Source organism: Cupressus sempervirens, chromosome 3, assembly GCF_028749045.1.
Source record: "Cupressus sempervirens isolate cs-2001-9-10 chromosome 3, ASM2874904v1, whole genome shotgun sequence".
NCBI classification, from domain to species: Eukaryota; Viridiplantae; Streptophyta; class Pinopsida; order Cupressales; family Cupressaceae; genus Cupressus; species Cupressus sempervirens.
The window spans coordinates 1,065,286,088-1,065,301,404 of NC_143120.1; the positions used below are offsets into that span (position 1 = coordinate 1,065,286,088).

A 15,317-nucleotide genomic window follows, 5' to 3' on the forward strand; every position below is an offset into this window, starting at 1 on the left:
AGGGGTATGGCACTTATTTTTTGTGTGCATTGTGAAAGAAATTCCACGTTTATCAGAACAGTAATCATGTGTGTTTGTGATTATGTGTGTTTAAATTGTTGTAATGACAAAACCTGTTAGGTTTGCAAGAAGGGTGTTCGTACATTTGTTAAACATTCCCATTGTTTGTTAAAGGTTTGTTAGTATTATGTAAGCTATTATAATATGACATTCGTCCAAATATATGCTTGCCAAATTAGAACTAATATATTAAGAGGATTTGTTTCATCAAATAAGATTTGAAAAACCTATAAATATTAAATATGTAAGTTATTTGTTTGAATTAATATACATATATTTTTATACACTCTCAAAAATGACTAGACAAAGGTTGTGCTCCTGATGAACCAGAGCTATATCTCGCAGACGGACCGGTACCATATCTACACTAATATCAAACCTAGACAAGTATGCAGGTATTCTTGCTGTACCCAGTAACTGAGGTTAATATTAATAAACTGTAAAATCACAAATACAAGATAGGCAAGAAAATGGATGTCATGGTAAATATAAGCAAATATGAACTAGTGCAGAATTCAATTGCAATATGAATTTAGTCAACAACCAGATTGGAACTAACATTAAACATCATTTTTTTCATATTTCATGAAGCACACTTTTAATATATTCCTTATAAAATGTATACTTATCGGAAGAAGTAAAAGGCCAAAATAAATTACAGTCTCCTCAGATCCAAAAGACTTGTTACTGCCACTGGAAATGGACCAACAATGGACACTCCATAAAGCTCCCTGCACAACATAAATGACAAAAAATTAAAATAATTTGTAATTAATGAAAGTACAAATGTCGCTGCTTCATTCTTTTTACCAAAAATAACAGATTAGTTTCACAGCATAAAATAAGCCTAAATTAAATATTTGACGGAATTAAAATATGTAGCAGAAACCTTGTTAAGTAATTACCTTAAAGTTTTGAGTTTTTTATATATAAGAAATGAAGCAGGTATTCTAATTTATATCTGCACCAAAAAGAGACCATGTTCTGTAAGAAATTTTTAGAATATAACCATCTTTTCTACCAAGACACTAATTCTTTGATTATTTGAAAATTTGAAATACATTTAAGGGCCCAAAATAACCCACGGATTTGCTGTAATAGCACCACCTTAGGTGACACATACCCACAAATAATTAAGGTAAATGTCATACATTTTGAAGACACATCCAAGTGGAGGCAAAAAGCCAGGCCCTCTCTGTTGATTTGTGGTGACTGATCAGGAAATTACTGTATACTTTTCATAAGAACCATTTCCCAAGGTTGACTCCTTAAGTATGTTTAGGCTTAACTTGTTAAGCCAACAAAGTCATGTAAAATTGAGTTAGGGTTAGGGATTTTCCTAATGTAAATATATAGCTTATTGCAGTGGTATTGAGCTGTAAGGGAGATTGAAGATTGTAACAGGTTGAAGTTACTGGAAAATAATATTAGACACACTGTTTGGTGGATGTAGCCTAGGGATTGGGTGAACCACATTAAATCTTTGTGTCTTCTATTCATTTATGATTTATGTGTGCTTTAGCCCTTTCTGATATTGGTTATATTTGCATGTAACTGTTATTTTCTGTCTCTCTAATCCTAACACTATCATGCATATAGGATAAGCCTCAGCAAGTTATATAGCTATAAACCAGTTATTATAGTTTGCCTTTTAAAAGTTTTGAAAAGCATGACTCGTGTAATGTGGATTTGAGTACATTTTGAGCGTCTGTCGAAACATCTAAAATTCTGACTCGTGAATACATACATATTTTGGCCTAGAAAATAGGAATTAAGTTCAGATAACACATTACATACAAATAATAAACAAAGCAACTATCAAAAACTACCCCAATCGTATGTTATGTCCCCTCTCATTTAGTATATTCAGTAATAAGTAATAAAATTGATAAGCATTCTTGTTAATTAAGTTCCTAGAGGCTAAGGTAATATTTTAATAAAAGGGAACAATTAGTTTTCTGAATCACTTAACCTAGTTTTTGATGAATAGACCTTTTCCATTAATTTAAAACTTTAAAGATACATATTCACAAAAATGGGGCCGAGGGATACAAGATCACCCCGCATGTTCAAACGGCCCAAGGTCGGAGATCAACTATTCATCAAAAAACATATATAAACAGAAATATAAAACTTCAGACTACAAGAGCAGTGCCAGCCAAAGGAGGGTCTTTGTCATCAGAACCCCAGAAATCCTTGGGGTTATTGGTTGGCTCAGAGGGAGCCCAACCGTCAGCAGCAGCAGTATCTTTATCCTTGTCTTTATCTTCCTCGATCCTAGGAGGAGAAATGGCTAAATCCAGCCAGGGGAAAGCCCACTTGGGGTCACGGTGAGCAGACAACCAACCCACATCAACAGTAGCAGGGGGAGCCACCGGGGACCAACCTGAGCCTAACCTCCGAGGAGGCGAGGCCGACCCACAACCACCACAAAAGCCACCACTGGGAGAGCGGCAACAAGGCTGCGACCTGGGGGTCTACGAGCAGCAAGCAGAACTGCTCTGGCCTCTCCGACAACCACGAGGAGTACAGTCACTGAATAAAGAATCCAGAGGCACGCGAGCAACCATACAAGGGGCATTTCCCTAGTGGGCATCACCCAGAACCACGATATGCCAAGTGAAGGCCTCTGGATGAAAAGGCCTAAAGAAATCAAAAACCCAAAGCTAGTAATTCTGAGCTCTTTCTACAAAACCAAAAAATATGCAGAAAGCTTTCAGTTTGGCCAGAAAAAGGGCATCTAGGATTAGGAACTCCTAGATGCCGGAGCCGAGAACCCAAAGGCAAGCCCTGGAAGAGGAGACACCAGGTGAAGTGAGCAATCTTTGGCTCAGTGATGGTATGCCAGACAGTGGCAAATCTAAGACTCCAAGTCTTATGCGAAGAATGCAAATGCCAATGCTAATTGAGGGTATCAACCATCAGAAGATGGGGCACCAGCCACTAATACCCTAGCCTGGGCTTGTAACTGGTCATTGGAGTGGTAGAGTACCACTTCCAATCTTTCCACCAAGGGCAGGATGAGTGGATTCCAAGCTTGTGTAACAAATCAAGAGGAACCGCAGAAACTAGAAGATCAATTGTCTGTCGATCTGGATGGATAAGCCTAAACTGCATCTGCAAATCCTCCCATGAGTGAAGGCTTATTGTAACCCTAGAGAATAAATCTTTAGGTAATTTGATACCCCTACGAAATAAATGCAAAGCAGTGGCTCCTCGAATCTTGGCTAAAGGCACCCCTTGAGTGGCAAACAAGGGCAACCGCCAAAGGTTTGTTTGATTCATCAAGAGCCCATCTTTGAATCCATTACTGGCCCAGCAAAGCCAAGGTTTCATGGCTTCCCAGGATTTCCAAATGCTCTTAGCAACAAAAGTGTCCTGAATCTGAACAGGTTCAAAAGTCACAAGAAGGGTTTGAAACCCAATCCCCTTCCAGGCTGGTCGGTTAACCGGAAAGCTTGCAAAAATAACAATGAAGTAAGAAAACTTTCCAGGCCTCATCTCCCGTGAGAGCCCAAATGACCCATTTAGCACAGAGGGCTATCCCCTGCTTACGGATGGAGAGCAAGCCAAGACCACCAGAATCTTTGGGTAAACAACAGAAGTCCCATGCCACTCTATGAAAGCCATGATGCACAGAATCAGAGGCCCAGAGAAAGTCCCTGAGAAGACATTCAAGCTTAAGATACAAGGCTTTCGAAGGAGCCCAACAAGAAGAATAATGGACATGAGTAGCAGCAAGCACTTTGGAGCATATTTGAAACTTGCCCGCAAGTGAAAGGGGCTTAGTGATCCAATATTCTAGCTTCTTCTCAATTCAAGCAAGCACAGCATTCCCCAACTCCACAGGAGATGCTTGAAAAGCAAAGGGAATGCCCAAGAATTTAAAATTTTCACCATGTTGGACCCATTTCCATCCATATTGCTGCAACCAGTGAGGGCCTGGCAAAAAAGATTGTCTATAGCAAAGGGTTTTGTGCCATTGGATAGCTGACCCTGAAGCAAGACAAAAAGTATCTAAACACTGCAAAGCATTGGCAATATTCTCCTCATCCTCAATCAACGTGAGAAAAGAATCATCTACAAAATGGCCATTAACCAGCTGAGTGGTCAACTCTGGTAAAGAAATACCACGCACCAGACCTCATGAGATGGCATTGGCCAATAGATAACCAAAGCCCTCGACTGCCAAAACATAGAGAGAAGGTGCAAAAGGACAACCTTGGCGGATAGATCTAAAGAGCCCAAGGCTTCAGACTGATGACCATTAATGGTGATGCAAGCAGAGGCATCCCCAAATAGCATCTACACCGATTGACAAAAAACTGGGCCGAAACCCAAAGCTTGAAGCATAGCAAGAACAAAGGGCCATTCAATACGGTCATATGCTTTGGCAAAATCAATCTTGAGGAAAAGGGCCTGCTGTTTGGATTGCCTGGCCCATTCCATTCCTTCCCAGACAGCAATAATGTTGTCCAAGATATACGGGACTTGATGAAGCTAGTTTGTTCAAATCGAACAATCTGAGGGAGCAAATGCCGAATTTTATGAGAGAGGGCTTTGGCAATGATCTTGTAGAAGACATTCAACAAAGTAATGGGCCTCCAATTGCAAATTTCTTCAGGATCTCCAGCTTTAGGTATGAATTTAATATTCCCTTTGTTAATGATGCTGCCCAATGAATTAGAGTTGTAAGCTTCAAGATAAACCTGAAGCAAATCAGGGCCAATGTCATCCCAAAGTGTCCAGTCATGGCGTGGGGTCTATTTAGCTGGTATTCGAATTGACCTTTCCTCTTATCAGCCGAAGTCTATCTCTACCAGCTCAGACTCTTTCTTGATACGGCATGTAGAATGAAATTAGTAATTACCTTCAATTGGGTTTTAAAGGTGGAAATTAAGCAAAAATCTGCTTTCTTGATTGCTGAGGTTGTGATAAAGAAATTCCATGAGAGGAAGAGGGCCTTCTAGATCATTATTGTTATTTTGCTATGCTCTGCAAGTCAGCAACATCATACCCATTCTCAGGAGGAAAACCATAGAGAAGGGAATACTTCTAGATGGAACCCCAGAAGATTCACTATGTTAAATCCTTCAGCATACAGCCCAGATCCAGCAATCAAAGGTCTGATTGGTGATTCTGGTTTCTTAACTGCAGCTAGACAAATGTGTAGGTTTACAGACACTGTGGCCTGTCAAGAGGTTTCCTATTACTGCCGCATCTAAACTTTCTTTCTGTGATTCTCATTTCCAACAACCTGTCTATAATCGTTCGGAATAGACATTTCCTAAAGAAGCACTGCTCTGGTATGATAGTTGTTCTTCATTTTGCTATAGTTGTTTTTATAATAAAAACCGAGTAACCAACTGGGTGTTCGAATTAGAGAAATCATGTAACTGTAGCTTGCAATTTCTGATCAGAAGCTTTGTATTGGTTTTGCCATTTGTTTTTGTGTGCATTACACAAGTATCTGTAGCATAGAACATTTCAGTGATGCCAAAGCTACAAATCCTGCCAGCCTGTAAGGTTGCATGTCTGATTTTTCAATTGCATGTTAGCTTTTTCAGTTGTATGTCAGACTATGTGGTTGCATCTTGCTTCTAATCACTTGCATGTCAAATTGAAGCAGTCCTGCCCTCAAGAGGGACAGGATCATATAGAAACTTCATCAAAAGTAGAACCAATCAACAGTCAGAAGCATCTGAAAAAGAAAATCCTTGGTTTCATCAAGTCAACATGTCGGAACGGAGAAATGAAGGGAGTAATGGTAAACCAAACCATCACGATAGTATGGCACAGCAACAACAGATGATGCAAATCTTTATGCAATCTTAGCAACAGCTTCTCGCTCAAACTGGAAACCTAAGGGTCCAACAGTCACATGCACAAAATCAGGATGGGGATAGAAGTGATAATGGGAATGAATATCACGCTATGACAGACTCAGACATTGTTAGGACAGCAGACACCACATCTGATCGACCTCTCTAACCTGTTTTCTTGCCAAGGCCCATTGAAGAAGCAGTTCCAGAGGTAGAAGAACAAGAGACACAAATCACAAATGAGATTATGGTGGTGTGAGATGAATATATACCAACTACTAGCTAATGAAATTAAATCAGTTCCTGAACCAGCATACAGATAGAGCTAGAAACCGTCTAGAAAAGCAAGGCAAGAGGCCTAGAGGGCCAGTTAGGCAGGGTACACGGCCTATGAAATATAAGGAATACCAACCTTTAATGGAACCAGTGAGATATCAGCAAGATCACGGGTTCATGAGTTAACCTTTAATGGAACCACTAAATTGCAATCCTTTTTCCATTGCTGATTGAAATTCTTCTTATCAGTTTTCCATGAGCTGCAATCTTTTTTCTGAGGTTGGAAAGAGGGTGTGACTTCCAAGTCAAGGGCTTACCCAATAGCATCATCCAGTGAGCTAGGCCTATGAGCCTTTATCAAAACCTTCAAATTATCAGTTAAGCCTTCTACAAAGAGCATCGTGACTCTTCTATGGCATATCACGAACCATTACAGAAGTTTTTTGGAAATTCATTTATGTAAGTCTCCACATGTCCTAGTTGTTTAAGTTGGGCCAATTTTCTGTTCTGTGTCTTTTAGGTCAAAGCAAGTAACCAATCTTTTAACAAACTCTTCATAGAAATGTATCATGGCATGATCCTAGGAGACAAATCCATTGTGCCACCAATCGTATGCTACTCCCTCCAGGTGCATGATAGAAAACTGTATTGTTTTAAGTTTATATTCTTCCATATGTTTAAGTGCCAAGAACTAAGGCAAAAGGTTTGAATTCGAGTTCAGCGATCATAAAATTCGAATGAAATTCAACAAGGGTTAAGCTTTAATGGAACCAGTAAATTGCAACCGAATTGTGCCACAGCTGATAATACAGATCGGAAGTATATATTGATGAGTGAATTTTATGTGCTTCAGTTGAGCAATGTGGATGATATATTGGGAATATGGTAGATAGAGATACTTGAGTTGTATGTTCAGGATTTCAAACAAATGTAGTTGGAATTCATGGTTGATGGGAGAAAATTGTGCTCAAGGCTATGGCAAAAGGCGGTCCACAAGTGGTTTCAGCTAAGAGGATGGAAGTCATATTCAGATATAACCTAGAGCGGGGCAGCTCAATGTTTTGTATCCAACAAATCTTTTCCCAGAAATGAGTTGTAGGATCACACAGATATCCAGACATATAAACATGGTACCATGTTTGGAGATATTCCTCCTACTCATCGACCAGATCGTGGGTTTGAGCATGTTATTGAGCCTGAGGGTGCGAAGTCTTTTATTACTACACCCTACAAACACCCATGTCATTTAACAAGGAAATTGAAAAGACAATCAAAGAATTACTAAAAATGGGAGACATGTTTCCTAGCTCTAGTCCTTTTGCTTCTTCAATTGTTTTGGTCAAGAAGAAGGATAGGACATTGCACATGTGCATAGATTACAAAACCTTGAACAAAAAGACCATAAAGAATAGGTAACCCAATCCCAAGATTGATAGGCTACTGGATGAGCTACGCAGGGCTGTGTAGTTTTCCAAAATTGATCTTGGTCAAGGCTATCATCAGAATAATGTATGGGAAGAAGATATACAGAAGACTGCTTACTGTTGTCACTACATGTGCTTTGAGTTCCTTGTCATGCCCTTTGGACTCAAAAACACACCAGCAACATTTCAATCCTACACGAATCACACTTTCTGAGAATAGCTGCATAAGTTTGTTTTGGGTTTTTTTGTAGCATTTGGATGTTGTCTTGGGTATCAAGAGACACGGTCACTATTTGCAAAAGCTTCCAAATGTGAATTTGGAATGACAGAGATTCTCTACCTGGGGAATGTGATTGAAGTTGATGGTGTTAAAGTACGGCAAGAGAAAATTCAGGCAATTCTAGATCGGTCACCTCCGAAGAACATATCTGAATTTAGAGTATTCTTGAGGTTGTGATGTTACTGCAGGTGGTTTGTGTGAGCGTTCTCACAACTGGAATCACCCTTGACTGATCTTACCAAGAAGGGGGTGTTCCAATGGTCTAGTGAGGCACGAGTTACATTTGACAACTCAAGCAAGCTACGAGCACATGTCCAGTATTAGCACTATCTAACTTCACACAAACATTTAATGCTGAGTGTGACACATCGGGACAAGGGATTGGTGTGAACAAGCACCCTATTGCATTCGAGAGTAGGAAACTCCGAGATCCAAAGATATTGTATTCCACATATGACAAGGAGCTGCTGGCAATATGCATGCACTGGCCAAGTTTAGACAATATCTGGTGGGATCCAAATTTGTGGTCCAAAAAGATCACAACAATCTCAAGTACTTTTTGGAGCAAAAGTACCTAAATGAGCGGCAACAAAAGTGGGTAAGCAAGATTCAAGCTTACAACTTCGATGTTGAGTATATATAGCGCAGGGAAAATGCTGTCGATGCTTTCTCCAGGTAACCAACACTTAGCTCTCTCACTGAGATTTCAGCCGACTAGAAATCAACTATTGACAAAGTATGCGAAGAATAGATTTGCTTCTGATTTGATTGATGACAAGGTACAAGATGACAACTATTTGGTAACCGATGGTGTTATTTATTACAAGAACAGAATTTATCTTTTGTACCTAATTCTAGGTTGAAGGCAAAGATTTGAGAACACTACACGATGCACCTATGACAGAATATCCAGCTTTCTTCAAAGCCTATCGCCAAATTAGTGAGATGTTTACTTGGAAAGGATTGGAAGATGACGTATTACAACATGTTAGAGAATATTTGACTTGCCAACAGAACAAGTCAAAACCCACATTCCCTCCAGGCCTTCTACAACCACTTCCAATACCTAAGCATAAATGGATGGATTTTATCATAGGCCTTCCACGAGTTCAGGGGAAGGATTGTATCTTTGTAGCTGTCAACAGGTTGACAAAATATTCCCATTTCTTTGTCATTGTTACAGATTTTTCAGCACCTCAAGCTGGAGAATTATATTTTCGAGAGGGGTTCAAGCTGCATGGTCTACCTAAAATCATTGTTAGCGATCGGGACAACAGATTCATCCGTATATTTTGGCAAGAGTTGCTCCAACTACTGGATACAGAATTAACTCCAACGGATGGGCAAACAGAAATTGAAAACAAGTGGGTTGAGGACTACTTTAAAACTATGTGTCAAGGCAGTAGCGTGCTTGGGTTGGATGGCTTTACTTAGGAGAGTATTGTTACAATATCCCCTTCCATATGTCAATTAGTACGTCTCCATTCAGAGCTTTGTTCGACTATGAGGCCTTGTCATTTGTAGACTTGGCATTTGAAGTTTCCTCGTGCAAAGGAAAGGATTGAAAGTTATCAGGATATTCTCAAGGCACTGAAAGATAACATCCAGCGGGTACAAAATCAATAGAAAATGTATGTAGATAGGCATAGATTTGAGAGAACATTTCAGGTTGGGGACTTGGTTTGCTTGCATCTACAACCATACAAGCAATCTTCACTGAAGAGTAGTGGTGTGGAAAAACTAAAGCCATGTTTTTATGGGCCCTACAAAATCCTTGGGATGATTGGTGAGGTTGCATATGAACTGGAACTTCTAGAGGGGAGTAGGATTCATAACATTTTCCATGTCTCTTGCCTGAAGAAGGCATTGGGTCAACACACAGTTGCATCTTCAAAGCTGCCACCATTCGATGAAGAAGGGAAATTGGTATTAGTACCCGAATGTACTGCTGATTGGAGGGAGAGGAAGTTGAGAAATAGGATAATATGAGAATATCTGATTAAATGGAAGGACTTACCTGATGAGGATGCCACTTGGGAAGACGAAGAGATTTTGCGGTGTCCCAGTTTGCAATCGCTAGTGGACCAGCAATTTGGGGAAGGGAAGACTGTGATACCTCCTCTCTTTTAGTATATTCAGTGATAAGTAATAAAATTGCTAATCCTTCTTGTTAATTAAGTTCCCAAAGGCTAAGGCACTATCTAATAAAAGGGGGCAATTAGTTTTGAATCACTTTTAAGGTCCTATTTTCAGTCATTGGCATGGGGCCAATTTTAAGTGGTATTCAAATTGCCCTATCCTCTTTTCAGCCAAAGTTTATCTCTGCCAGTTCGGACACTTTCTTGACATGGCGTGTAGATTGAAATTAGTAATTGCCTTCAATTGGATTTTAAAGATGGAAACAAAGCTTTCTTGATCACTCAGTTGTGATAAAGAAATCACATGAGAGGAATAAAGCCTTCTTGATCACTATTATTTTTCTGTGCTCTGCAAGTCAGAAACACCATACCCATTCTCAGGATGAAACCCCTAGAGAAGAGAATAATTCTGGACGAAACCACCGAAGATTCACTTTGTTAAATCCTTCAACATACAGCCCAGTTCCAGCGATCAAAGGTCTGATTGCTGATTCTGGTTTCTCAACTGCAGCTAGGCAAACATGTAGGTTTACAGACAGTGCGGCCTGTCAAGAGGCTTCCTATTACTGCAGCATCTGAACTTCCTTTCTGTGATTCTCATTTCCAACAATCTGTCTATGATCATTTGGAATAGATATTTCCTAAAGAAGCACTGTTCTGGTATGATGGTTGTTCTTCATTTTGCTATAGTTTTTTTTATAATATATCCCCAATAACCATCTGGGAGTTCGAAATAGAGAAATCATGTGATGGAAATTCAGCTGTGGCTTGCAATTGCTGATCAGAAGCTTTATATTGGTTTTGCAATTTGATTTTGTGTGTTTTATGCAAGTATCTGTAGCATAGAACATTTCATAGTATAAGTTTGAACCCCAGACCCCACCAAGAGCTCCATTTCATGTCACTCTCAAGGGAGAGCATCTAGGATAAGATCTAGAATACCAAAAAAGCAGATGAAATAGAACTAGCGATAGGAATACAGTAGACACTTGGGGCACTAAAAAGTAAACATTGTGTTGTTTTTTATATGCAAATCCAGTAGTTATTACTTTTTCCAGAAAACACTCCAACACTTTACATAAAAAGACAAGCGAGAAAATTCCTCAACAGTCATACAAATCCCACAAAACTAACAATGAAGAAAACAATGAAAAAGCAGTTTACAAACTTAAAACAGCAGCAGTTTTACAATATAAACACGATCATTTTTATGCATATACTCAATGGCCATCATTGGATAGAAGGATAGCCTTCCTAAAACATTCTCCTTAATTTCCTGACTGGGACAGCCACGTTTACAAGTTCCCCACCATTAACATACTTTATTTATTCCTTACATAAAACATGATGATAAAAACAAAATTAAACTGCAAAGAAAAGACAACAAAAAAGCAAAAAAAATTAAAAAAATAAAGCTGTGGTTGTAGAGGGTTCACTTTGGATGCAGGATTTGGGCTCGTGGACATTTTAGCAGAATTGGAGGCCCAAAGTCCATGGCCTACTTGCACACACAGTAAACTGGGCCAAGAACCCAGAACAGGGAATCTGGAGAGAGATTCATGAAGTTTTTGAGCATACTATTAACTTATAACAACAATTGTTACAAGCCCACAACTCAGCAGTGCCTATTTCCTACTAGTGGAGTTTGGCAGGAAGGATGAGGTGACTGATCCTCCACCAACTTCTCCCACAAGGTGTTTAAAAATATATTAGCAGAAAAGGACAATCACTACTCTCTCGTGTTGTTCTCTCTACAAACCAAACTAAAGTTTGCTCCTATTCTTATTTGCACAGTGCCTACTGCGTCACTGACCTTAATACGATAGATCATGGAAGATTCAGAAGAGCTGAAAAGTTGTTACTGTACTTGCTAGAGGGAGTAAGCAATCCTCATTTAGCATATCCTCAGACTTAAGTGCCATTGCATCATGAATACATTTACAGATATCAAAGGATTTCTCTTAATAAACCAATGTTTATCAATGCTATGTTATTTGAAATTGTGATGATGATTTTGCTGATGCCTGAGGTTACAGCCACAAGATCTAATTTCAGAAGTTGTGTAAGAAGTAGAACTCATCTGACCCTATTCTACGATATTCTAACTTTGTGGTGGAACTTAGTAGCATTGTATCCTCTTTCACCGTATGTAATTAAGGATTACGGAGTATCCAACCTTTGATGCACATAAACTTTGACTAGTTAATGGCAGATTATAGACTTACTATTTCTTAGTTGCCAGCTAAGGGTGATACCGCAGTCTAACGTTAGCTAATAAAATAAGTAGTTCATTATAGGATAAAAGTCCGAGAATTATCTCTTACATGGTTTGCATTTCCCCCTTCTGTAGACTGTGAAGTAGAGACTGTGAAGCAGAGATACTGTGAAGCAGCACTGCTTTCATGCTTCTGTCACTTATAAGTCAGATCTAAGTTTTTGTGTCTTGACATCATGTATTATTCAAAATGTGTTTCTCTTGGTTTCTTACTTTGTGACCAAGCGCAGTACTAATCCAATCTACGAAACCATTTGGACCCCGAGAATCGTGATCCCCATTCTTGAAGTTACGCGCCCTGGTAACTGTATATTTACCACTGGTGAATGTTTGTCTTTCAAAATACATGTGGGCAAGGTCAGATTCAAAAAACACAAGCATTCTGAATGCAACAAAATCTGTGGCCACGAAAATTTCGGTATAAACCATTATAAATTGACGATTGAAAGTTTGTAAGGGCATTCCACGACGATTTAGAGCACAATTAAGCTATACATCTACAAGATCCACAAAATTACTAACCATTAGGCTTGCTACTTCCACGGACAGAATGCCAACATAACAAAAACAAAAGACTACAAAATAAATGGGTTAGCCCACTCACAATTCTGTGACAACGCGGTAATCCCCCTGGTTGGCATGAGAGCAAGTAACCCCACTCCAAGGCGCCAAGTCTCCATCCCCACACGGATCGTCCCCAACCCACGCGTAAACAACTTTCCATCCAAGGGAAGCTTTGATCTCGTTCAGTGCCTTCACTAAAAATCAAAATGCAGGTGCAAGTAAACAGTAGAATCCAGACTAAAGCAATACGAAATCTTCCGTCTATGAAATTTAGATAAAGACACCAAATCAAAAAGTTGCAGACTTCCTTACTTACAAAATAATGTTATTTAAAGGACTTAGTTAAACGTAAAGAGCCTCTCACTCGGACCAAGAACTCAAATTGAAGGGTCTAGCTAGTGTTTTCCTGCTTAACTAACGCAAATGAAGAAAGATAAATTAAACTATTTTTTCTTAATGGCAGCCTTGTCTGTGGCATAGATCGCAGATTGAAGAAGTGAAAATAGGGTTTATATAGGTACCGTCTCTTTTAAGAGTCTTGCAATTGCAGCAATGAAGCGTCAAGAGCGCGAAGAGGAGTACGAGCACAGCATTTGCCATTCTAGACTGTGATTTAACGAAGAAAGTGGAGACTCAGAATGACAGCAGCTTTTTATATGTAATGAATAAGAACTGTTTGCGCGTCTGCATTGTAAGAAATTATTTCTCTGTCGGTAAGGAGTTTCGATCGTTTGACTTTGCTTGTAAGAAGAAATCCATGTTCAGGGTAACAATAATTTAGTTGTTTTGGGTGCACGGGAAAAATTCGCCGAAGTATTTTTGCGTGGCAGTCGCGTCAGCGGGAAAAAGTTTTATTTTCTTTTAGTTTTAAAAAAAAGCTAATTTTATTTTAGTTTGTCAGGCCAGCCTATCTGGCAAGAAGGATTTGAAACCGAGAGCAATTTTTTTATATTTATAATTTTATTTTATAAAAAAAATTACATTATTTTGTTAAAAAAATAGTGATATGGGATCACCTTTGGAACATCTGCATGTTATTACTATATCTATCTTTATTAAATGTATATACGAGGGATAAATAAAAAATAAAAAATAAAAGGTACGTTTTAAAATTATATTATTAATTATATAAAAATATAAATTACGTTATTATTAGTTATTATTAGTTATTATTAGTTACTATTACTTTTATTCAATTCAATTGACCAATTCTCATGAGATTTGAAAGATTAAAAGAAACTTCAATGGTTTATATCTTTTTCTATTTTTTCTTTATTTTATAAATCACTTTTTCCATTCATTTTATTGGACCATACTATTTTTGGTACGGCGAAAATTCAATTTTCTTCAACAAAAATACAAATATTTTCTAACAATTTTATCATGAATTAATGAATGCATTAATTACAACTTTATCTTTTCCACATTTGTGACAAGTTTACTATATTTTCAAAAAAGCAATATTTGTATCTTCCACCTCATACCACTTTGAACAAAAATAATGTCTAATCAATATTTTTATCATTATTTATTTATTTTTGACAATTGTAAAATGTTATTTCTTTAAGTTACTAACTACTATTTTGCAATCTTGCTCTAATTTTTTTAATACCATTTTATAAATTGTAAAACTAATACTACCCCTCAAACTTACTAGATATTTTGATAGTTTGAATTAAGTAATTAACAATTTATTTTTTTAAATTAAATAAGCAGTGCATTCATCTAATATAATTTCTATTGTTATTTATATATTTCTTAAAATAATATAATTATTAATATTTTTAAAATTCCCTTCAACTCTCTCTATCATTCTACCTTTACTTGTCCTTGTAATAAAATATTATTCTCTCTTTTAGCTCTCTCTTTCTATCCTTCCTTTTTCTCTATAAATCTCTATTTTTCTTCTTTTCCAATTATTGGCAGAACTTTAACGTATTGTGTCTCTTGTTTTATAATATAATTAGGTACATAAGTTTATTAATTTTTAAATGGACAAATAGATTCTTTTAAACAATTAGAGAAAGCGGTCAAGTTATCCCATATGTTCTGATAATCATACATTGGAACATGTTAATTAAAAATCTAATAAAAATTGTCTATTTTACTAATAATTGTTTACGTGTATAGTTAGTAGTTGAAAAAGGACTCTAGGAAATTATTAGGAAGTTATTTATGCATAAGTATTTGGATGAATTGTGTAAATGTTAAAGTGGTCAAGGGGGATGTCTATTTGAGTAATAATTGTCTACCTGCATAGCCAGTAGTTGAGAAAGCACGCATTACGAGGTCATTTATGTATAAGTGTTTGGATGAATTGTGCAAATGTTAAAGTGGTCAAGGGGGTGATTAACACTAAATTGTAAATATGTATCCTACATCAACTTGAAATAATTGTTTTTTTAATCCTTGCATACATAACAAATCATTTTGTGTTTGTTGTAACGACCTAGAAGTTGAAACAATAGTTATGAGCTT

At 37.7% G+C, this 15,317-nt stretch overlaps 1 protein-coding gene across 1 annotated transcript in view; it reads right to left on the reverse strand.

Moving 5' to 3' along the window:
* The window catches only part of LOC149570413 (uncharacterized), a 71,016-nt gene extending 57,462 nt beyond the window's left edge, over window positions 1–13,554 (reverse strand). The window contains exons 1-3 of the mRNA XM_089823070.1: window positions 13,361–13,554; window positions 12,880–13,033; window positions 720–791 (exon numbers count right to left, since the gene is read on the reverse strand). Coding sequence (XP_089679196.1) covers window positions 720–791; window positions 12,880–13,033; window positions 13,361–13,439 — 305 coding nt within the window. The 5' untranslated portion in view covers window positions 13,440–13,554. The remainder of the gene's footprint in view (window positions 1–719; window positions 792–12,879; window positions 13,034–13,360) is intronic.
* Window positions 13,555–15,317: the final 1,763 nt, after the last annotated feature.